At 38.9% G+C, this 25,294-nt stretch overlaps 1 protein-coding gene across 12 annotated transcripts in view; it reads left to right on the top strand.

The window, feature by feature from the left end:
• The window catches only part of BANP (BTG3 associated nuclear protein), a 254,133-nt gene that overhangs the window by 78,191 nt on the left and 150,648 nt on the right, over positions 1-25,294 (top strand). For 11 of the 12 annotated variants that reach the window (XR_013484520.1, XM_020989193.2, XM_020989198.2 and 8 more), the window contains one exon: positions 19,702-19,941. The exons of the other annotated variant lie outside the window; for it this stretch is intronic. Coding sequence is in view for 10 of the 11 variants with exons in the window: in XM_020989193.2 (XP_020844852.1) it covers positions 19,702-19,941 (240 nt within the window). In the remaining variant the exon portion in view is untranslated. The remainder of the gene's footprint in view (positions 1-19,701; positions 19,942-25,294) is intronic. 12 annotated transcript variants of the gene reach the window in all.

Here is a 25,294-nt window from a genome sequence, read left to right as displayed (position 1 = left end):
TCTCTCTTCTCCCTCTCTTTCCCCCTCTTTTACTCTCTCTCTCTCCTCCCCATAAGTTTAGAGCTTAGATTCAGTTGCAGTATTTTTAAAAAGCTTAGAGGCCTCTTAACTTTTTGTAATTGTCCTTTGTTGAGTCAGCATAAGCAGAATTGAATACCTTTGGGGTGCTCCTATAGCTCCTGAACATTTTTGATTGAAGACTTGGAGGCTTACTGGAGTATTTAGTGACCCTTGAGTTGAGGAAGTTTTCTATTTTGGGAGCAAGGAGGCAGGTGACTCAGTGGACAGAGCAGGGAACCTGGAGTCTTGAAGACCTGAGTTTGAATCCAGCCTCAGACACTTTACTAGCTGTGTGACACTGTGCAAGTCGATTAACCACTATCTGCTTTGGTTTCGTCATCTATAAAATGGGGAGAATAATAGCACCTACATCCCAGGGTTGTGGTGAGTGCAAAATGAAATATTTGTAGAGTGCTTTGCAAACCTTTCAAGCACTGCATAAATGATGGCCATTATTATGTCAATAATTACTAAGGCAGATTTGGCCATTTTGGAGTTTTGAACAACATAGTCTCTAAAGAATTGAAATCATGACTCTTGGTGAACGTAAGGTAGCTGCCATGTATTACCAGCATCTTACTCTGAAGACAGGGGGTAAAAACCATTCAGGAGAAGTAGGTTTGGAAAAGGTCTAGTCGGGTAGCACGAACATTGTATTACAGAGGAGCTACATGTGCTAGCCCAGGGACTACAATGAAAATATCCAGATGAAAGCTTTCAGCTTATTGAGTAGATCTTTTTTTTTCCTGGGTAATTTAATTATTTTATTAATGAAAGGATAGTCATTTGGCTGTCTCTCTTAGACCAAAGACCCCTCAAAGTGATGGTCTCACAGTTTATATGCTCTTTGAAGAGCAGATGTTCCTGAGGGTGACAATCAACTCTGATTGGTTAATGGTTAATGACAAAATGAATATTACAATGAGAGGCTGGGCTACATTACAGTGAGGGTCTTGAGGTACATGTGGGGTTGATCTTTTAAGAAAGATTTTTAATTTAATGTGTTTAAATCAACATCAGTCAGCTTTTTCTACTTCCTTTCCCCCAATTTCTAATGAAAGAACAGCAAAACCTCTGTTACACAAGCATGTATGGTCAATCAAAATAGATTCCTGATTTGGTCACATCTAAAATAATATGTCTCAGTTTGTGCAAGCTTTATCAGTCAAAAAACATTGATAAGTGCCTACTGTATGCCAGGCACTGTACTAGGGATACAAAAAGAGGCAATGGTCCCTGCCCTCAAGGAGATTATAATTTAATGGGAATGTGATATAATTAGACCTCTCTGTGCTAGATTTGGGACCTGTTCTGCCCCTGGTATACCTGCACTGGCATGTTCTTCCAGGCTGATTCCTGGATCGACCTCCTTCCCAATATCTGCAGACTTCTTTTGTCTCCCTCTGCCTTCTTGGTTTGGAAAAATACCTTACTGTGAATTTTTCTTGGATTTCCTAATCAATACTCAGTCTAGTGCATTTTCTAGACCTCTTTGGAGATGTGTGGTAGAGTTCTGCTGTCCTTCCTGCTGCTCTGCCATCTTGGCTCTGCCTCACTCATAGATCCTTTATGAAGAAGTTTTGGGAGTACACTTGTTGTTTAGTTGATTCAGCTGTGTCCCACTCTTCATGACCCCATATAGGTTTTTTTTAGCAAAGATGCTGGAGCGCTTTCCCATTTCCTTTTTTAGCTCATTTTATAGGTGAGGAAATTGAGGCAAACAGGGTTAAGGACTTGCCCAGTCACACAATTAGTAAAGAGTCTGAGGCCAAACTTGAACTCAGGTCTTCCTTGACTCCAGTCCTGGTACTCCATACACACTACAGCACCTAGCTGCCCTTTGGGAGTACATAGCTGAGGATTTCATAGAATGAAAAGACTCGGTTTTAGTCTGCACCATTGGAGGGTGTATGCATGCGGCAGTAAACTCATAGAGATTCAGAAATACTTAGGTTGTCTTGAAGTTTGTTTGTTTGTTTGTTTGAAGCTCATTTATTTTGAGCTTGTAGTTCATTTGGTGCTTAGATTTCTCTTGTTTAGAGACTTAGGTGGGTCAGTGATCCCAGTGTTGTTGGGGTTGTGCAGAGAGGGGTACCTCTGTGCCTTTCCCATTCTTGTCCACATGTTCCTCTACATCTTTCCCGGAGGGGCTGCACAGTGTGCTGGGTTCATCTCGCTCAGATTCTCTTGCTGTCTCAGTGACAGCATGGTAATGCTCAAGAGTCTTTGTTATTTCTCATTCTCCCTGCATGACTGACTCATAACCCTTTCAAGTCACGACTCATTCTCAGTTATGCCTTTTACAGGATTTTTCAGGTGTAAACCATTGTTGATAATATGGCCACCCAACTTATACTCAACTTGTCATCTAGTTGTGTTTTTTTTGGTTGCCCACACTTAGACTATGCGTGGTCCATAGTGGGCACTTAATGAATAAATGCTTGTTGGCTTGACTTGGGGTTACTTATCATTACAACTCTTTGAGATTGTGGTGTTCCATGATTCACAGCTGTGTGGCATCACTCTGAGAATGTGTAAATAACTTATTGGTAAAACATAAAATTGTATAAGTCTTTAGGGCTTTAGGTGATGAATATAGTTATATCTCAACAAATACTTACATGAATGGGAAAAGAATGTGGTGTTTGACAAGCTAGGGATCATGTTCTGTGATGCTTTGTAGCCCTCACAGTACCCAGCGATAGTTCTTGTGGTCAGGAAATATTTGTTGAATGTTAAGCACTTTTCACACTTTGTAACATGGTACATCAATACCGCTGAAAGAGGCCACGGTGATGTGATTTATTCATGAACTTAAAAAAAAAAGTAAAAGCCGCGCATTTTTCTGTCAAAAAGAGATCGCCAATTTGCTTTTAATAAGCTATCAAGGTTTATGGATAATGTATGTAATAGCTATTATTCAAAAATTATCTAATATGTAGATTTAGCCTGAAAAACTGGCTAATTTTCAGTGTAAACAGTAGAAGGATGAGACAGTTACTGTACACCTTCTTCTTTTGGGGAGATGAGGGTTTAGAAAACCCTATAGTCCCCCAGTTCTGCCACCATAAGCTGTGTGACCTTGGGGATGTCAGGTTGACTCTTGGGGCTTTAATAGCATCTTGGATTCAAAGTAAGAAGGGACCTTAGCTATTGCCTTCTACAGTTTTTGTTTTCTAGATGAGAAAATAGGCACAGAGCAGGGGATTGATACACTTAAAGTAAGCAGATGCAGGATTTGAGTCATGGTTCTTTAAATTTAGTGTTATTTCTTCTACGCCAGGCTCCCTCTTCCATTTTTTCTTATTTGTGGACTTATGGAGCAGGACTAGATGCTTTCTAGGGCATATTTCAGGCCTAAAATTCATAGGATAATAGGATCGTAAATTTAGTGCTAGAAAGGAGCCTTTGCCCAGGGACACGTAGACAGCTAGTTTTTGAGGCAAAGTTTGAACTCAGGTCTTCTGATTTCAAGCTATCCACCTTGTTAGTTTGCCCTCCTTCCTCTGATAATGCTAGTTAATTTTTATTACATGATTATATTCAATAGAATGGTCTCTGAACTTTACTACCATGTTTATCCCGTTTTTTGATGAAACAGGTTCTAAGCATGTGTTTAGACAACTGACTGAAAAAGAAACTTTTACATAAGACATTCCGTATTTGTGGCAGCTGCTTAAATTGAAAAACCATTTTATACTGCAGGGGGAGCTCTTTATTAAGTCATTTTTTAAAAAGAAAGGTCTCCCCTCCCACCTCCATCCCTCACGTAGGTTAATTTCCTGAAATTATTGGGGAGTGAAATTAATATTTTCTGGTGTTTGAATTCAACAGTAGACAAGGATTATGCTCATCATTTCTCTTTGTTTCTTTTTTTTTTCCCACCCTACGGTTATTTCTCTTAAATTTTTTCCCCTGATTTAAGAAACTCTGCCTTGGGAACTTGGGTCATGAAGGACAGTTTTGTTAGAGGCTTTCCCTCCGTTATTACATGTGCTGTGACAGTAGCATTTTGGTCTACTCTTGTGAACAACATGTTTCTGTCTCTTAGTAATTCATTTGCTGAGGTATGACTTGTAGAGAACAGATAAATCATCCTTGTCAATTTTATTGAGTAAACTTGGTAATGTTGAGATCATCTTGTTAGGGAAGGAACATGATGCGATGGATTTGGAACACCCATCGACTTCTGCAGGCTATGTACCTTCTTGGAATCTCCATTTCCTTCTTTGTGAAGTGGGGATGATGGTGTTTGTGCTTCTTATGTTTCAGGGTGGAGTACTTAGCAAACAACAAAACTTTACTAGAAAAATAGCCTTAATGTGAGTGGGTCCCAAGTGTTAGCCATTTCTTTGTTTCCAAGCACTTCTACTAGATGGAGTAATTCAGAGAAAAGGGAAGCTGCAGTTATTGAAGTAGGATCATAACTTCAATGTGGTATTTGGGGGAAAAGAGAGTGATAAACAACAAATATTTTCAAGATATTGTGATGGAAATCCAGTGGGTTAAGTAAGGAAGAATGGATGCCAATGAGAATAAACTATGAGTGAATGTACCTTTAGAATCTTATCTTTTAGATGGTAATATATGTGGTAATATAATATTCCATACAATTATAACATTATTAATATATAACATAATATTACACGTGTGTATAAAGTATATAAACATATACATGCAAATATACATGTAATATAGAAAATAAATATATTCACATAAATATAATGCAATTATATTACATGTGTGTATAAAGTATGTGAATGTATACATGCAAATATAATATATAAAATAAACATATTCACATAAAACATACATATTTATTATAGTAAGAAATGTGGATCAGCATATTACATAATCACACTTACTATAAATTAACATTTTATATATAGATATATGTGTATATGTGCAATATGCATATATGCACATAATATACACATGTATGCATATATACATACATACATGTATGCACGTGCACACACATGAAATAGAAGTTCCAGGTCTCTCTTGGTGACATGGGACATTGATACAGATTGACACTGGTTGGATAGTGAGTGAGGCAGAGAGAATAGATGTTGGGCGTCTTTAGTATATTTGTGGTGAGTTGGTGGCTCTCAAACTAAGGAGAGATTAACAGTAGCAATGACGATGATGATGATGATGATGATGATGATGATGATGATGATGATGATGATGATGATGATGATGGCTAACATTTATATAGTTGCTTACGTCGTGCCAGGCACTGTGCTAAGCTCTTGCTTTACAAATATTATCTCATTTGATGACCAAATCAACAAAAACCCATGTATTTGTCTTGTAGCTTTATATTTCCTTCATTTTAATAAATCCTTACATTAAAAATAAGAGTCAAGAATATTATTTAAAATAACTTACACTAGCAATTCCATAAATGTACAATAAAAATATTTTTCTGAGTTGAAATTGATTTTGGTAAAACTCTATAAACTTCTCATATATATGTATATGTCTATGTGTGTGTGTGTGTCTACACATATATGTGTGTCTGTCTATCTATCTATCTATCTATCTATCTATCTATCTATCTATCTATCGACACATATATAGACTCCTTTAAGCAGAAAGAACCTCGAGGGAGATCATTGAGTTTAACCTCTATTCCTTTGGCACAACTGTTTTTTAAACCATTCATGACAACTGGTTAACTCTCTTATTTAGTTTTTATTTACAATATGTTTATGAAGTTCTTATTGTGTGCTTGGCAAGAATAGAGTCTCACTTCTTTCTGGGGCAGCCTGTGCTAGGATCTATCACCTTTAACATCTAGGATGTTTAACCATTTAGGCTGTTTCAGTTAATAAGTTGTGACAAACAATATTTTTAAACATATATTCCTGATACTCAGGGTCCTTAAGTGATACTACTGTACAGGCTCATTTATGGGATAGATGATTTATAAGTAGCTAACTGCTTCACATGTATCATGTTCATAAAATTTTTCTGCAATGTAAGAAGAAATTAATTTTTGCACTTGTATTTATAATTAATTTATCTTTTGGCTTTGGAAAACATTTCGAATTATGATGTAAGTACTCAGTGATGCACCATGAAATGTATTACTCAGTGTAACTGACCTTTTGATTTCTTATTCTGTTAATTTTTGTAAAGGAAATATCTGATAGTTACAGCCTCCATTGCTTTGGATTTTAATGTATTGTTGGAATGACTTTTCCCACTTTCTATATAAGGAGATTTTGACATTCACTGAACAGTTTGAACAGTTCTTCTAAAAAAAAAAGAGTTAGTTTCCGTTATAAATTGGAAACCTCCTAAGTTTCCTACTTTGCTGTCTCATTGTGTTGTAATGGTGACCCTGGGTTGTCAAAGGCTGTGGTAGCCAAAGGTAACTTCTATACAACAACAGCAACAACAGCAGTTAAAATTGATGGAGTGTTTGCTTTGTGCCAGGCTATGTGCTAAGCGCCCTCCAAATGTTATTGAGTATCAAATCAATGAAAACTCAAGTATTTCTCTTCTAGCTTTATATTTTTTTCATTTGAATAAATCCTTACATCAACAATAAAAGACAGTTTTTATTTAAAATAGCTTACCCTGGCAATTCCGTAAATACACTCCATGCAAATGTCCAGGATGCGGTCTTGCCAATGTAAGCAAGCTTTGAGATCGGGCCGTCTAGCCCGCTGTGTAGGGATCAGTCTAGTTGAGTTGGGTGAGGCTCATCACCAGATTGATTGCTGTCATGTGCATAGGTGGAGGGAGGACGTGTCTCTGCGTGTTCATGGATTTCAGCAGTTCTCATGGATAATGCAGGAAAGCAATTCCTTATATTCTCTGGTGGTGATGACTCTTGTGAACCTAGGGTGACTTTCGTGGAAATGTCATGAGAGTTGGGCTTTAAGAGCTGTCAGAGGTGATGTGCACGCGGTTTTTAACAGCATTAACAAAGGTCAGTATGCAGACTAGGGATCAGAAAGCTTCCTTTTTTGGTTTGTTCTTTGGATTAATTGTAGAAACTAAAAAGTCATTCTTTGCTCATTTCCTATCCCTAGGGATTCTTTGCTAAGTAATTTCACTTAATTGGTTTTGAAATACAGAATATAATTTCAATAATAACGAACTGAAAATATGTAAGTTAAAGCTAACTCTCAAATAGATGATAGAAAACTTCAAATGGAGAGACTAAATTGGATAATTGAGCCTCATCTATAATTTACACACTCACGTTAGATACTAGTTTTAGCCTGTTTTTTAATCTGTCCTTTCATCAGAACTTCTGACAATGAGCAGAAGAAAATTATTTTGAGTTTCCTTTTATAGTTCATCTGTCTTTATCCTCTATTAAGGGAACAAGATGCAACACAATGGTTAGGATGAAGTGGTGCTGAGAGCCAGGGCAAGCCACTGCCTGAATAGCTGACAATTAAATCAGTGAGACAAAGTGGACTCCCTTTACTATCAAGGCTCAGGTCCTGTTGGCCCCAGAGAACACAGTGGGATGGGTGATGAGGAAGCAGAGATGGGGAGTACTTTTTATCAACCAAGAAGTACCATGTTATCATTGCAGAGAAGTAGGGAAGTTATTATTTTTTTTTAAATAAAAAACTTTACTGCATTTTGTTTTTAGACTATAGTCATTTTGGCAACTAAGTGGTGCAGAGTGCCAGGCCGGGAGTCCGAAAGACCTGAGTTCAAACCCAGCTTCAGACATTTACTAGCTGGGTAAATCACTTAGCCCCTATTTGCATCAGTTTCCCCATCTGTAAAATGGAGGGGTGGGAATAACAGGATCAAGTGAGATAATTGTAAAGTGCTCAGCACAGTGCCTGGCACGTAGTAAGCATCATATATATATATATATATATATATATATATATATATACGTGTATATATATATGTGTATATATATATGTGTATATATATATATACGTATATATATATATATATATGTTAGCTATCATTGTTGTCGTTACTATTTTCCCTGCCTCTCCCCCTTTCCCCCCCACTTCTGCCCGATCGCCAATACAGACAGAATCCTTTTTTGTAGTACTATTTAAGCAAAGTCAGTGAACACAGTGACTGGATTTGGCAGTGTATTCCATGTTCCACATCTGTAGTCCTTACTTCTCTACTGAGAACCTTCTGTTGTTTTGTTTTGTTAGCATTGGTCCTAAGTTTCCAAACAATAATGTAGTACTAACAGCATCTCACAAAATGATTTGATTTATGGATCTAGTCTTTCTCTCTGGCGTCTTATCTCATCTTTTACTTCCCTGTAGCTTAGCTTAGAACTATTCCTTAATCTAATTTTTTTCCATTTTCAGATAGGAATGTTCATTTTACATTTTAAAAATCTTATGCTTGTACACAGTCTTAAATGGACCTATACTGGTTTTCCTCTCCTTAGGTTATGTTAAGTTTTCTTTTCATGGATATATATATAATATGTTGGACCTGAGTGACTGTTGTTTTTGTCCTGCAGTGTCTTTTATCTGACTCCATATTGAGACGTAGAAGCACTATTCAAAGTACAAAGAAGGGATATTTGTAAAATTATCCTATATGTCTATATGTATAGATATATATCTAGAATATCCAACTGATATCCTAAATTGTATCTTCTTTAAAGTTTTAATTTGGCCTGGTTGTCTTTAATATGATTTCTATAAATAGTGTCAAATTTTAAATTTTTTAGGGGAAGTATGGCATATTTCAAACCCTGAGGATCTTTCTTATTCAGCTACACAGCTCATATTTTTACAACTATTGGCTGTTTACCATTTGGATCAATAGCTGTTTTGTTCATGGACCCCGTGTTACATAATTATTTGGGTGTCTTGTTGATCACCATCTTTCCCACCATCTTTTCACTTATGCAGCCCCAGGTCCTCATTACCTCTGCTGTGGTCTACTGTAATAGCTTCCTAATTGATCTCTCTGCTTCTGCTCTCCATCCTCTCTAATGTATTCCTGCACACGGCTACCAGATTGATATTCCTTAATCAGGAATCTGACTTTGTCACTCCCTTGCCCAAAGATCTCCAGTGGCTTCCTTTTTTCTCTAGGATAAAATAGAAAATGCTCAGTCTTACATTTAAAGCCCTCTGTAGTCTGGCTCCAACCTGTCCTTCCTGTCTTATTTAATATTATTTCTCTTCTCTGGGTCAATCAAACCAGACTTCTAGCTGCTCTCCTTCATGTTCCTGCCTTTGTACAAATGGCCGTCCATATCTGGGATGTAGTTACTTCTAGCCCCGCCTCAGAAAATTCCCAACTCCTTTTGGTGATGGTGATTCAGGTACATCTTCCTGCAGGAGACCTTTGCCAGACACTCCACTTGTTTAGCATTGTCTTCTTGAAATGACTGTTACTTTATCTAAGCTCTTGGATAGTGATACTGTTTCATTTTTCTTTCTGTATCTGTAGTGCATAGCACAGTATTCTGAACATAATTCTGAACACTTAATGTGTTAAAAAATTCAACTTGAGTTTTGCTTGTGGTCCAAAACACTTGTCAGAAAAAACACTTTCCACGGAAAAACGTCAAGCTGTTTAACTGAACCATCTCCAGATGACCGTAAAGGCCTTAGAATTTAGCTTTCAAAGGTCCATAGAAATCACCTGTTCTTCACATTTTATAGATGAGGAAACTAAGTTCCAGGAAACTATAAGTTGTCTTGGATCGCAGAGATAGTAGTAGAGCTGAGATTTGAATCTAGGTTTTCTGACTTGAATTACAGTGCCCTTTCTACTATGACGTGATGCCTCATCATTTTCTCTCCCCCACTCTGGAGTTCCATACCAAACAGAAAGCTGGGGGAGGGGGTAGAATCCTCTTTACTAAATGTATGACCATGGGCAAAATGAGTTACCCTCTCTAAATCTCTGTTTTCTTATCTCTAATATAGGAATAATAGCAGTACCTACCTCTTCAGGTTGTTTTACATACTACATATACACATATGCATACATATGTACCTACATGCACACATACATATATGTGTAAATCTTGAAGCACTAAATGGAAGTTAGGTATTTTTATTGTTGAATAGTACAAGTCAACTCCAGGTTTTTCTTTTGTATGGAACCCATATGTTATGTGCAGCATTTGTGGAACAAGGTGAATTGCTTCAGACGGATTTATACGACTGTCTTAGTTTTTGAAGGCCAATGACATTGGTCATTTATTTCTGGAACACAAGCATGAGAAGGACCTGTGCTAAAGTTACAAGTATAAAAGCATCTTTGAAATGTCTTTCCTTCGATACCATACTCTTTTTGGTGAGGCGATTGGGGTTAAGTGACTTGCCCAGAGTCACACAGCTCGTAAGTATTATGTGTCTGAGGTCAAATTTGAACTCAAGTCCTCCTGACTCCAAGGCTGGTGCTCTATCCACTGTGCCACCGACCTGCCCCATGCCATACATTTTGAAAGTATGACTCTGCACTTATTTTCATCTGTTAAATGTGAAATCTGGTTTAAATGGTACTAAAGCTGAAAGTTAGTGTCTGAAATCTCAAGGAGAGACTTTGTAGTAGGCATGTTGTAGTGATAAAAATTCCAACTTACTGATGTAGTTTTATTTACAGATCCTCCAGGATATAATTGAATAGTTCTAGGGATTAAATTACTTGAGTCAGTGCCTATTTATTTTTTTTATAACATATAGATTTGTAATTGTGTAATGCATCTACTAGAACCTTTCCATTGATTTAAGTGCCAGGGTCATCCCAAGTTATTTTATTAAAAATAAATATATCTATTCTGAATGGTAGAGCAAGCTAATCTCTCAAATATTTACGTGGGAAGGCATTACAGCTTATTTTCCATATAAAAAAGATGATTCATAGAAGCTAGTATGGAGCCCGATATAGTCATCACAATCATCAAACATTGGTTCAGGCTGGGGCATTCTAGTGAGGTGAATATTAGGAATGAATAACTGGTTAAAGTCAGTTATTGCTTTGGATAGAGAGTGTCTTTTTTTAAAAAAAATATTTATTCTCAGTTTTCAGCATTCACTTTAAGATTTTGAATTCTGAAATTTCCCCTTCCCCAGTCCCCAAGGTGGCATGCAATCTGATATAGGCTTTACATGTACAATCATATTAAACATATTTCCACATTAGTCATGTTGTGAAAGTAGAATCAGAACAAAAGGGAAAAACACAAGAAAGAAAAAACAGAAAGACAACATAGTATGTTTCAGTCTGCATTCAGACTCCGTAGTTCTTTCTCTGGATGTGGATAGCATTTCCTATCATAAGTCTTTTGGAATTGTCCTATCAGGGGTAGGGAACCTGCGGCCTCGAGGCCACATGTAGCCCCCTAGGTCCTCAAGTGCGGGCCTTTGACTGAATCCAAACTTCACACAACAAATCCCCTTAAAAAAAGGATTTGTTCTGTCAAACTTGGACTCAGTCAAGAGGCTGCACTCAAGGACCTAGAAGGCCACATGTGGCCTCGAGGCCGCAGGTTCCCCACCTCTGGACTAGGGTGACCAGGAAGTTATGTCAATAATAGCTAGAATTTATAAAGCCTTATAAGGCTTGCAAAATACAACTTTTATCTCATTTTATTCTCACAACAATCTTGGGAGGTGGGTATTATTATTGTCCTTACTTTACAGCTGAGGAAACTGAGGCAGATAGCGGTTAAGTGACTTAAGGGTCACATGCCTAATAAGTATGTGAGGTAGGATTTGAACTCAAGGCCACAGTTTCCCCACCCCTGTGACTTAGAGCATTGTATTGCTGAGAAGAGCTAAGTCTGTCAAAGTTGGTCATTGCACCATGTTGCTGTTACTGTATACAGTGTTCTATGTATGTTCTCCTGGTTCTGTTCATTTCACTCAGCATCAGTCCATACAAATCTTTCCAGGTTTTTCTGAAGTCTGCCTGCTCATCATTTCTTATCGCACAGTAATATTCCATTACATTCATATACCACGAGTTGCTCAGCCACTCCCCAATTGATGGTCATTCTCTCAATTTCCAATTCTTTGCCACCACAGAAAGAGCTGCTATGAATATTTTTGTACATGTGGGTTCTTTTGCATTGTTTATGACTGAAAGTGTATGTCTTAAAGGTGATTTTATAATGTAGTCATCCAGGAAGCACTTTTTAGTTTCTAGTGCACCTCTTCTCATTAATGATTAAAAAATAGAGCTCGTGCTCTACTTCCTTTGGGAGGCCTTTCCAGATCCCCAGCTCTGCTGCAGTCTCGTACTAGAAGCTAGCCCCTATAACGAGTAATAGATTGTAAGCTCCTTGAGAAACAGGACAGCTTCATTTTTGTCTCTTTACTATCCATGCTTAGGTATAGTGTCTTGCACAAGTAGGTGCTTAATAAGTGTTTGTTGAATTGAATTAGGGATTGGCCACATTACAAGTACTTTCCCCCTCTCCTCACAGGGGCTTTCCTAGGTTATCTGCACACAGTGGCTTTTGCTTTTTTCTTGTCTGCCTGATTTGAGGGATGACAACACAGCTCATAATGCATCTATCATGTGTATACCTGAAACCAAGAAATTGATTTTGGAGGTAAACAGATCTTGGACCGTTGGAATGACAGATATGAAAAAATTTTAAATAGCCCTTACATGTTTAGTCTTGTAGTTTGGGAAAGTAGCTATCATGTAAGATGAAAGATGCGAAGGTTATATTGTCTGATTCATTTTGTCTTCGGGGAAAGAAGCTACCCCAAAAGAACTGTCAGCCTGCTTCCAAAGGTGTGGAGTCAGATGATGTGGGCTTGGGTCTCAGCTGTGCCTCCTCCAATCTGCTTGACCGTGGTGAAATCAGGTCTTTCCTTTTTTTTTTTTTTTAAATGTGGGGGCTGGACCAGATGGTCTCTAAGGCCTTTGACAACTGCAAATCCTGTGATCATGACTGAGAGCAAAGATGTTTGGTTTATTCTTTGTGATTAATGTTGTTTTATGTACAAAGGAATATGTGAGACAGTTTTAGCCAAGGAGATAAACCACATATTATTAGAAATTGTTCCATGTGACCCTCACAGTAAAAATTGCTGCTGTTTATTTTTTGACCCATTCTTTATTTCTGTTTTAATAGAGATGCTAAGGTTGTACATAGTGTTTTAATTAGTAATTTACCTCCTTTAAGAACATTTCTAAACTAGGATTTGACAGTATGACTAAGGCTTCTTCCAGCTGTCTTATGATCCTAGGTTCACACCAGTGGTACCTATAAGTACCTGTTTAGTTATAGCTCCTTGTTCCCTAAGATGGACAAAACTGTACCAGGAATGGTCAGAATAAAGGAAATTATCTGTTCTTAAGGCTCTGAGGTTGGACTCCACACTTGGAGGGATAACAGAGCTAAAGACGTACAAGCAGGAGCAAATGAACTCTTTCACAACATGCCAGTATTTCCAAAGCAATTCAGTAAACGTGAGTGAAAAACTCGTGGTCCTTTAAATTTTCCTTTTACTGAAGAGTCAACATGAGCTTAAATTGAACAAAAATATTACCAGTGGAAGGTTCAGTTTATTCATTCTATGTACCAAGTCTAATTAGCAATAATTAATTTCAACCAACACATGTTAAATGCTCTTACGTCTAGGGCTCTCTGCTAGGTTCTGGTAACAAAAAAGATTAAACACGATGATAAAGGAGAGAGAAGACAAGTAATTGATGATAACTGTGGTCCCAAGGAGACATTCAGGCAAAGTGCTCTGACAAATCCTGAGGTCAGGGAGGTTGGGGGAAGTAGTATCTTTGCCAAGAAAACCCCATGGACAGTATAGCCCACGGGGCTGTGAAGAGGCGGATGTGACTGACCATCTGAATGACAACAAATTATTGTGTATATTATCCTCCTGGTTCTGTTTCCCTTCTGTATCAATTTACACAAAGTTCCCTATGTTTTGAGAGTTCCTCATGGTCTTCGGTTCTTGGAGTGCATTCCATTCCCTTTATATATCACAATTTGTTGAATTATTCCTCTGTTGATGGGCACCTGCTTTTTCTCCAGTTTTTTGTTATTATAAAAAGTGCTGTTGTCAATATTTTGGGGTATGTGGAGGCATTCTGTCTTTGACCTACTTAGAAATAGGATAGCAAAATCGGCAGGTATGGACAGCTCAGTGACTTTATTTACTTGGTTCCCAACTGATTTCCAGAAAGGTTGGGCCTATTATATAATTTTATCTTGATGGTTGTTTTCTGTGAACTGTTTTAACTGTTCCTTAATTCAGTTCAAAGAAAGTTTGTATGTGTCATACCACAGTATTGCTCTTTATTTTAATATTGACTTTGACATGAAACCCTTCCTAACAAATAGAGACATCTGGAAATGGAAGTAAACTGTTCTAGGTGATGAAAGATGTGGGGGTTTAACTGGCCTGATGTTTCTGTGAAAAAAACAAAAAAGTAATGTTGCAACTAATTTTCCTTTTATTTTCTTCTTTCTACCTCTCTGGAAAATTAGTAGAGAGCTTGGCACACAAATTATGAGCAGTTTAAATAGCTACTATTTATATGGAAAGAAATCATCCAGAAATCCTTTTACTTGGATATAAAGACTTCATAGTTCTAAAGCTGAAAGGTATCTTAGAACTTGCTATGTTTTGATCTTTTGAAAGAGAAATTAGACGAATTAGAAATTAACCAAAATTATATGATATGTCTTCAAGTAGTTTTCATTTTGAAAAATGGGACTGAAAAAATGGATTAAATCTATGTGTCATGTGGGACAACTTTTCCCTTTGTGAAGTAAGACAATTAAGGACAATACAGTACTGACAAATTTTTCCTCTTTATAATTCACTCTTACTTTTTTTTTTAGGCTAAATGGAAATATTTCTGAAACACAGTCTCTAGAGCTAGTTTGGAGTTTATTGATTTTTGAATCAGTAACTTGTTAATAATGTAATAATACTTCGTTTGTACTTTATTGTGTACTTGTCTCATGTTATTACTTGTCTTATAATCATTCACGTACAGAGAATCCTGTAGATAAAAATTTATATTATTACCCAGAGAAGAACTGAAGAGGCACACAGTGGGTTGGGGTAGGTTGCAGCAATGAGCTTCCTAGAAGAAGGGAGGTGAAAGATGTCATTAAAAAATGCATGATAGTTTAAAAAAAAGAAAAGACTGATCACATGATGAGAGCAAGAAGTGATGTCAGAAGAAAGCCAAGAAGGCCTTTATCACATTAAGCAGTCCTCCCAAGCATTTGTTTAGGGGACTCTTGGACATGGACAAGAGTCACAAAGGACGGATAGGCCTTGGGTAGATGGGGGTCTGCATTGTTGGAGAGCACATCCACATAGTGAGCTCACAGGCAGGTCCATTGGAGTCTTTTGAATTTGACTCCTGTAGCAAGACTCTGACATTTCTAATTGCACAAGGGTAGAGTAGGGAGGGACTTCAGAGGCCAGCCATTTAGTCCGTTTATGTGGATGAGAAGGCTCTTTCCAGTACACCTGATCAGTCAGTGGCGTTTTCTGTAAGACCTCTAGGGACGGCAAATCTGTGATTTCCAGGGAAAGCTTACACTACTTTGGAAAGGGCTAATTTTTAACAGGTTTCTCCTCTATATTGAGCGGAAATACCTCTCTGTAATCTCTGTTGGTTTCTTCTGTTCTGTCTTCTGAGGCCAACTAAAAGAAGTCCCTCCTAGGCATGAGAGTTCTTCAAATACTTTAAAACAACAATTACGAGGCCCCCTAATTTTTCTCCATGTAATTTCCACAAGCATTTATTAAGGACCTACTGTGTATCAGGATACTCCATCCTTCTCACAGCTGCAAAATGATATTATGAAAGCACAAGTCTGACCAAATTACTTTCCTGGTCACTGAACTCTGGGGGCTCTGGATTACTAGGAACAAATATAGATGACTGTGCTTAGCATTTAGAGCGCATGACAGCCTGGCTGCAGCCTACCTTTCTGTATTTGACACGTCACTCCCCTTTCTGCATTCTGCAGTCCAGTCACAGTGGCCTCCTCATTGCTTTGGTCTGTCCCCAGTGCCTGGAATGCACTCCCTCATCTCTCAGCTCTACCTTGTAGAATGCTTGGTTCGCTTCAGAGTTCAGCTCGTTGACCATTTCTTAATGTAAGCCTTTCCAGATTGTGTGTGTGTGTGTGTGTGTGTGTGTGAAAGGGAGAGGGAGAGATACACAGAGTGTGTGTATGTGTGTGTGTGTGGTATGTGTGTGTCAAGCATCTACAAGAGATGTGTGAAATACTTGGGATAAGCAATAATTTTGATTTAGTTCTACTTTGTGACAGCAGTGGTTATACGTATGCGTTTCTGTATAATACCAGGCTGGTTCAGAAGTCTGACCATCATCAAATGACCCCTAAATTAGCTGCTTACCTCATCTTTAGAGAGTTCTTTGTCTACTGAGTGTAAGATTTCCTGCCATAGAGGTGTTTCATTGTTCGGTTTTGTTGTGTTTTTAGTTCTCTGGTTTGTAAAAATGAATATCACTCTATAAAAATGTGCGAAAGTAGTATCTCTTGAAGAGCACCCTTTAGTGACTGTTAGAAATAGTGCTGCTGCAGTTAAGCGTCAGTCAAGCCCACATTCGGAAAGAAAGATCATTCCTACCAAAACACAAAGAAAAGTGCCATCGAAAGCACACCTCCTTTCCCCCCCAAACAGAAACAAAACCACTGTGCCAAGAATTGACAAACTACTGCTGTGAAACAGCCTGATTAATTCTCAGAAAAGAAAGAGAGTCTTTGGGAGGGATCTGGCAACCAGGAAATTTAAGCCCTGGCATGTGGGGCTGTGTCTGGCCAGCAGCCGGCAAAAGGCTCCTGCTGCCCTGAGCTGAGTGCCACGGTGAGCAGTTGTAGCCTTGTCTGGCTCACTGCTGACCTGATCAAGGTTCTGAGCGATGTCGCAGGACAGAACTTGGTGCTGCTTTGGGACCCGGTGAATTTCTTCTCCATCCTGACTCATCACAGTCTGGTGCACTGACATCGGTCACTCAAGAGGGTTTCTCTTCATAAAGCTGAGGCCTGACCTCTGCTTAGGAAGCTCCAGTGGCTCCTCATCACCTCTAGGATAAAACATGAAATTCTCTGGTGTTCAAGGCCCTTCATCACCTGACTGCCCCTTCGTCCCTCTCACCTTACTGGGCCTATTATACTTTACTCACTCCCTTTTTGATTCAGTGTTGTCACTTCTCTTTGCTTCCTGGCTTACTTAAGTTCCAACTAAAATCCCCCCTTCTACAGGAATCGTTTCCCAATCACTTTTCACTCTTGTATCTTCCCTCTGTTATTTCCTGTTTATCCTGTACGTAGCTTGTTACGAGAAAGTTCTTTGCATATTGTCTCCCCCATTATAGGCAGCTTGGAGACACCGTAGGGCATAGAGCACTGGGCCTGGAGTTAGAAAGACCTGAGTTCAAATCCAGCCTCAGGTACTTACTAGCTAGATGACCCTGGGCAAGCCACTTCCCCGTGCACCTCAGTTTCCTCATCTGTTACATGAACTGGAGCAGGAGATGGCAAACCACTCCAGTAGATTTGCCAAGGAAATCCAAATGGGGTCATGGAGAATTGGACATGACTTCAGTGACTGAACAACAACTGCCCCATTAGATTTTGAGCCTTTTGAGGGCAGAATCTGCCTTTGCCCTTGTTTGTGTCCCCGGTACTTAGCGCAGCACCTGGAGCATTGTAGGCGCTTGATCAATGCCTGTCTCCCTTAAATCTTACCTAGGCACTGGCTGTACTTACTTTACAAGGAGTTTTGTCTTCAGATAAAGACCAATTGACTTTTGACGCGTTCTGAGCCACTGTTAGCTATGAATGAGTTTACACACTGTGAGGTAAAACAGAGGGGGCACTTGGACAATATCCCTTGATGGGACAGTGAGTCTGTGTCTGTCTGTCTGTCTGTCTCTGTCTCTCTCTCTCTCTGTGTCCCTCTCGCCTATCACATTTCCTTGCGAAAAATAGGTGCTTAATAAATGCCTATCTAATTAAATAAAATTAAATGCCTCTTATCTAGAAAGTGCGTTCAAAGATGAAACCAACCACCCAAACAAACTTCAACAATTCTTTCCTTTAAGAAATTTTCTTTCTCTAGGGGTAGCTAGGTGGCATAGTGGATAGAGCACCTGCCCTGGAGTCAGGAGGACTTCAGTTCAAATCTGGCCTCAGACACTTGATACTTACTAGCTGTGTGACCCTGGGCAAGTCATTAATCCCAATTGCAGTGCTTCCCCCCCCCAAAAAAAAAAAAAGAAACTTGCACTCTCGTATAGTAGGCAGAACTAGAGTTGGGCCTTGAAGGGAGAGAGAGATTTTTCACAAGTGCAGATGAGAAAGGTGTGTATTCCAGGTATGTCATCTGGCCCATGCAAGTGCTTTAAGGCAGGAGAGCAGAGGATAAAATGAGAGCAGAGAACAGGTTGATTAAATATTCTGTGCATGAGAAGAAACAGTGTGAAATGTGACGCAAAGGGAGGTGAGCGTCAACGTAGAAGTCTTTTGATGCCAGGTGAAGGAAGAGATTTTGTTTGACAACGTAGGCAACAGTGGACTATCATGTAGAAGAAAGTGCACAACCGTAGATATGACTAACTTCAGATCCCAAGCCATCAGTAATGGATTCCATTCTTAGCCACAACTGTTGATCTGGAAACTTCAGTGTCTCAACCTTATCATAGCAAACAGTTTGGATATTGAGAGGTTAGGGGTGGATGGAAGGAATTGTTGGCATGCAACTAGATAGGATACAGATTCTCATCCATAAAAATTAGGTTCAGAGTAAGTTTACTTAGGGTTTATGTAAATAGCTCACATTATGTAAGCCAAAATTCACAAACATTTTTCAACATTGCATATAGTTTGACTCTATGTTGACTTACTGAATATGATAAACAATATTGTATTTGATAATATGTAATGTTTGCATTACTTAAACAAATCATCTAAACATAGAAAATGTAAACAAAAAAAATTGGGTCCTGCTCCAATATTCTTTATATGCAGTGACGTGAATGTCTTCAGTAGCTTTAATAGATAATACTTTGTGTCAAGGTTCCTAGAAGTGTTTTCTTCATCAGGATGACTGGCAAAGTTAAATTATTTCACTTTGATATCAAAAATAGGAATGTTACTAACTAGAGCAAGCAAATTTAACCATACCAGCTCAGGTGAAGAGCTAGCTACTAGTACCTATCAATGCCAGAGCAGTGCTTCTTTGCTTTCTTTTCTTATATTTTGGTCTTCAACAAAGAGACATTCCATCCATAGTTTTCTTGTCTTTTCACAGCTCATCCCCCATAACCATAAGGTACCCCCTTCTCTGCCTCTTATATAGTCTGGGCTGAGCTTATAGGTCATCCACTCTAAGTTTGGCATGAGTATGGTGAGCCCCTGGGAATAAGAATCCACTGGATTGCCTAAAGAAGGGTAAACTGACCCAGTTGGAAAGAGAGCTAGTCAAAGTTCCCTTTGAGAGGCCCATGCATTTCCAGCCTGGTTGAGCTAGGAGACCTAGTCCTTTAAAAAAAAAAAGGCAATTGTATCAGCCACTTCCTCATCACTTCTAATTCTGTTTGCTCTTTTGTATGTAATCTTTTCTTTTCTTTTCTTTTCTTTTAACTTTTGGCCATTTTAAAACATTTTTTCTGCATTTTTTTTAGAGGACTACCCTAACGGCACTTGGCTTGGTGATGAGAATAATCCTGAAATGAGGGTTCGATGCGCGATCATCCCTGCTGACATGCTGCACATTAGCACCAATTGTCGAACAGCAGAGAAGATGGCGCTAACATTACTTGATTATCTTTTCCATCGGGAAGTTCAGGCTGTCTCCAACCTCTCTGGGCAGGGAAAACATGGGAAAAAACAGCTTGATCCCCTCACCATCTATGGAATTCGTTGTAAGTATGTTTCATGTGTTGTATTTCTGGAGCACCGATAGGTTTGGTAGATTTGTTTATGTATGTATTACATCCATTTGTTCTTAGACATTGGATTGTTTCCCCCCTGCTCTGGTGTTAGAATGGAAGAGGGAATTACAGAAATGACATTTCAGTGGATAGTGTTTTGACATTATGGGTGCAGTTATTAGATTAGGTGAACATTTTTAAAAATTATATGTGGGCTAATGCCATGCTCTAACAATAGGCATTTTGTGTGTTAATATGGGTGACTGAGTTAAAGATGGCCCCCAGACAGTTGAAAGTTCTGTATCTGTGTGGTTGATAGGTATCCATGGGGATGAATAAGAATAGAGTTGCAAGCAAGCCTTCTTCTTCTCTGCCCCACCAGAAGTATCATTTCCACATCTAGAAATGAAGAAAAGTAGAAAGACAACTCTAAGCTCTAAACTCTGACTCTACGTATAGGAACAGCTCTGCTTTTCTCTACTTAATTCCAGGTTTCAAGCTTTTGTCAGCCAGGAATGATGTAGTAGTAGGCATTGTTCACATTTCTATTCAAATTTTTAAAGGGATTTCCCTATGAAACAATACAACACTTTGGAAAAAACTTAGAACCATGTAAATAACCCCAAAATGTCATGATATTAGAAAAAATAATAAGAGTTAGAACTTGAGGAGAAAATAAGAAGAGGAGAGTGGATTGACCTATGGGATTGTAATGAAAACCTGATGTTGTATTTGAATTTTTCATTTATATATTTTTTCCATTGACATATTATTTGATGTGAGGTTATTTCTATTTCCCTATTCTCTTTCTCTGTGTCTCTCTCTCTCTGTTTCTGTCTATCTCTGTCTCTCTGTCTTCTTTCCCTTCCCTTCTCCATTCCTCTCTCCTTCTCTTTCACTCTCTGTCTTATTTTTATCTCTTGGGACTTCAGTTTCATTCTAATTTTAAAGAAGTTGTGAGCATCCAGTGAGGTAATATTTGTCAACCGCAATATAAATACTAGTCATTATTGAATTTCTAAAAATGCCATTCACTAGGGATATACACCTGAACTGATGTATGCAGAACTTATCAGAAAAGCAAATAGGAACCCCTTAAGCCTGCATTACCAAGAAAACTTATTTTTTATTTGGTTGTTGCTTCTCAGGGAGCATCCATTATAATAGTGTTGGAAGAGAAAACATATTCTTATCTATCTGTCTATCTATCTATCTACTTACCTGTCTTAATAATCTTATGATCTCTTAGAGTAAAAATTACTCACTCCCAGAGGATCTCTCATGCCAGTCTGTGGAATTTCTCTCATGTACTTACTCATGGTCTAACTTGAATTACAGTTGTATGTGTAGACACACACTCACTCACACACACTCTCATTCATCCCTCTTATTTCTTTCCTTCCCTAGGAGATTTTAAGTTCCTTGAGGACAGACACCCTGTTGTTCTTCTTTGTGTCTTTTGTGCCTCTCATAGTATCTTGTGTACATTAGCTGTGTGTTAATCAAGCACACTACGCTGTCAAGGATTCATGTGTTGATCCATTTGAGTGGTCCTGTTACTCATGCAGATGCAGCCTCGTTCCATGTTGAGACGGTGTTTTAAGTTGCTGTGACTAAAAATATTCGTCATAGGGTGGCTAACATCCCAGCTGAGGCTAGTGTTTTCACAATGAACATGCTAATCTGGTCTCTACTCAGAGCTTTCCCATATCGGTGTAGGACTTGACAGAGTTTGGGCTCCTTCAGCACCACCGTTAGCACCCAGGGTCATCTGTGTGGTACTGGTCTTGTCAGGAGAAACCACCTTTGCCCACCTCTTTGCAGAGCTTGATGGAGTCATGATACAGAACGAGACATATGTTTTAGGACATGGACAACGAAGAAATTGTTTTGCTTAACTATGCATATTTGTTGCAAATATTTGTTTTTGTTTTTTTCAGTGGGGAAAGATGTGAAGGAGAAAAAAATTACTGCTTACTAATTGAAAAAATAAAAAAAAAAGACAGCCAGTTTCATTAGACAGTGTTAAAATTTTCGTCGTTGAATGGCATTTGGTCTACATCAACCACACATTATCCAAGTGTATACTTAGACTACTGAACATATTTATACAGGCAGTAAAGAATTATAGGCTTCTTTCTCCCAAGAGCTTTGGCTGATTGATTTCGCTGTTTTAGTACTATCACGCTGAATGTAACACATGCTGTAAGTTCAACTCTCTCACACCACCATTTGTCTCAGAACTAGAGTCTGGGTCAGCTGAAAGAAAATATGACTCTGAAACGATTGCATTTACTCATCGTACTTGGACCCACTGGAATATGAAGAAATGTAGACATACATGTCCACACAGAAGGTCACAAGTTTAAAAGAATTGTCATTTCATAATATTTTTAAATGCAGGGATGACTAATTATTTTGGCTTGTATGTTTCACTCCCACCTTCTGCCTTAGTCAACTCTTATACATTCAGTCACAAAGATTTAGTGGATTAGCAAGAGGAGATATAAATAGAAAAACAAATCATAATCCAATTTTTTGTTGTGAATAAACTAGGGAGAAAATTTTTGTTGATCCACAAGTGTGTTTTCATTTGTTAACGTAAGAACATTGTTGGTTGTCGATTTTCTCCCGGTATACATGTAGTCTCAAGGTCTAACTCCTAATTTTATGTATTTGACCTCGTTCCCCCCACCCCCGGAGGTTGGACAGACAAGTTGGTCCATATGCCATTAAAGGTAGTTTTACTGGTGTCTTTCCTTTTCCTTTTTTCTTTTTTAAACATGGCAGTTACTACCCAGTATATACCCTGTATATCGTTCCATCCCTGGAACCCTCCTCTCTAATAAAGAAAAACAGTTTAGCAAAACCAACTGATAAAATGAAGGCATGAAAGCATAAATAGCAGAGGAAGAAAGTATATTTTATTAAATGCCCTTTGGGTCCTGGATGCTTCATTGTAATTGGTTTGTTCTGACTTCTTCTTATTTGTTAGCTCAATATCAGGCTTACAGTCTTATAGCTTGATGATGGACTGTTACATTTGCATACCACCCTTTGTTCAATCGTTCTCCTGTCAGTGGCCACCCACTTATCTCCCATCTCTTCTGTAGATAGCTCGCTTGTTTGTTGTCTTCTCCTTAGACTGTAAGCTTCTCAAAAACAGGCAGTGCCTTTCCCCTTTCTTTGTAATCCTCAGCACAGTGCTTGGCACACGGTAGGTGCTTAATACATATCTGTTTACTGACTTACTGTTCTATGGGACAGCTGGCTGGTGCAGTGGATAGAGTGCTTGGCCTGGAGTCAGGAGGACTCCTCTTTGCGAGCTCAAATCTGGCCTCGGTTACTTGCTTGCTGGGTTATCCTGGGCGAGTCATTTAACCCTGTTTGCCTCAGTGTCCTCATCTGTCATATGAGCTGGAGAAGGAGATGGCAAACCACTCAGTTTGTTTGCCAAGAAAACCGCAAAGAATCAGACAGGACTCAGAAATGACTGAACAGAATTGTTCTAATGGTTGCTATTTTGTTGTAGCGCTAAGTACGTGAATTAATTCAGGTAGCATCCTACTTTATGGCGTATTGATTGGCATGGGCCGGTCATTCACATGTTATTCATAGAACCCAACTAGGTCAGATCTTAGCTGACTCATCCTTGGTGCTGTAGGAGGGTGAAGGATTTTATATCGGTATTATGGTGGATGGTGGGAGGCAGAATAGAGACTACAGAGCAAAAATGGCGCACCCTAATAACGGCGACTCTGATGCCTGTACGCTCTGTCAGCACATTTGATCTGTGTAGCAGACCTGGATGATAAAAGGGCGAATAATAATATTCCTTAAAAAAAAACCCAAAAAACCAACCAATCAGAAAGGTAAAAATTCAGGAGGGTTAAGTATGTCGCCTCAGGTTATATTTACAGCTAGGACTTGGAGCCAGGAGTGGAACACAGGACTGGTTTCTACTCACGCTCCTTCCGGTAGGTGCCACACCATCTCCCTGCACGGTAGCTGGAGACACAGAATGAGAGCTCACCATGGTCAGAGCTCTTCTGTGTGAGTGGGGTTTGTCTCTCAGACCTCCTTGCAATTTTCTAATGATTCTCAAATGGAAAGATCCTGTGTTAAATGAAGGATAGCTACTGTTCATGCAACTCCATTCAGTCGAGTAGCCATTTACCCATTGTGTGTGAGACACAGGTGTCGGGGTTCCAGGACACAATGAAATGCAGTACCTGTTCTCATCTTCCACTGTAGCCAAGGCCAAGAATGGGCAATAAAGGACTATGCTATTTAATGTAAATCCCACCCCGGGGCACCAAGTTCTGACACCCTCGCTTATCGGTTGTTACTGGCTTTTGTAGTTCTTAGTACCATAACAGCTTTTTTTTTTTTTGGCAATTGGGGTTAAGTGACTTGCCCAGGGTCACACAGCTAGTAAGTGTCAAGTGTTTGGTCTGAGGCTGGATTTGAACGCAGGTCCTCCTGCCTTCTGGGCAAGTGCTATCCACCGTGCCACCTCGCTGCTCCTATAACAGCTTTCTTGTGTGCGCAGTGGAGATGTGCCTTTTGATCTTTCTGTCCTTTTGCCCAGTCTTTCCTCCATCTTTCCATACAGATAATTAATTGCCACATTCTGTTATCTTTGGCTATGAAGGCCAGCAGTATTATATACTGTAGAATACCTGAAACTCCCATGTCTTTTTGCAAGAGCCACAATGTGCTGACTAGTTAAGTTAATTAATTGACATCATTAAATTTGCCAGATATTACTGATATACTAAGAATAATGTGCTCACAGCTTCTCGGAGTTTGGTGTAGATTGGCTAGAATGGTTATGATGCGGTGGAAAAAGGTTCTTGATGGGATACTAGTGTTGGTCTGGTCACTGGGTGGTACCCAAAGGAGAAACTGTTTAGGGACCCAGGCTGTATCCCTGTTCCAGGTAGCTGTGCTGATAGTGTGCGCTCTTTTTTTGATTTAAAGAGGGGCTAGCCAGAGAGGCTTTTTAACTGTCTTTGTGCTTTTAGAAAACAGCTCGAGAGCTCATGTTCTTGTGCTAGTTGGCCAGTCACATAATTTTGTTATGAACAGCATGATTTTAGTATGCTGAATATTTTTTTTAAATTCCAAACAAAGTGATACAAATTTTATTAACAAACCAAATGGTAAAGTGACATATTTTCTTTTGAAGAAGAGAGTTTGTTGCATGTGACTTTTGTGTTCCCTGGTGTGGGTGGCTTACAAAGCGATTTTGCCATACGAACGACTGTGGGTAAAGAGTGTGTGGGGGTCTTGGTACCGAGCTCAGCAGACAGCTGCTTCAAGGAAGCAGCCAAAACCCTTT

Source organism: Phascolarctos cinereus, unplaced genomic scaffold, assembly GCF_003287225.1.
Source record: "Phascolarctos cinereus isolate Bilbo 61053 unplaced genomic scaffold, phaCin_HiC Scaffold_2;HRSCAF=192, whole genome shotgun sequence".
NCBI classification, from domain to species: Eukaryota; Metazoa; Chordata; class Mammalia; order Diprotodontia; family Phascolarctidae; genus Phascolarctos; species Phascolarctos cinereus.
Note: the sequence above shows the minus strand (reverse complement) of the source record. Positions and strands in the feature narration are given on the sequence as shown.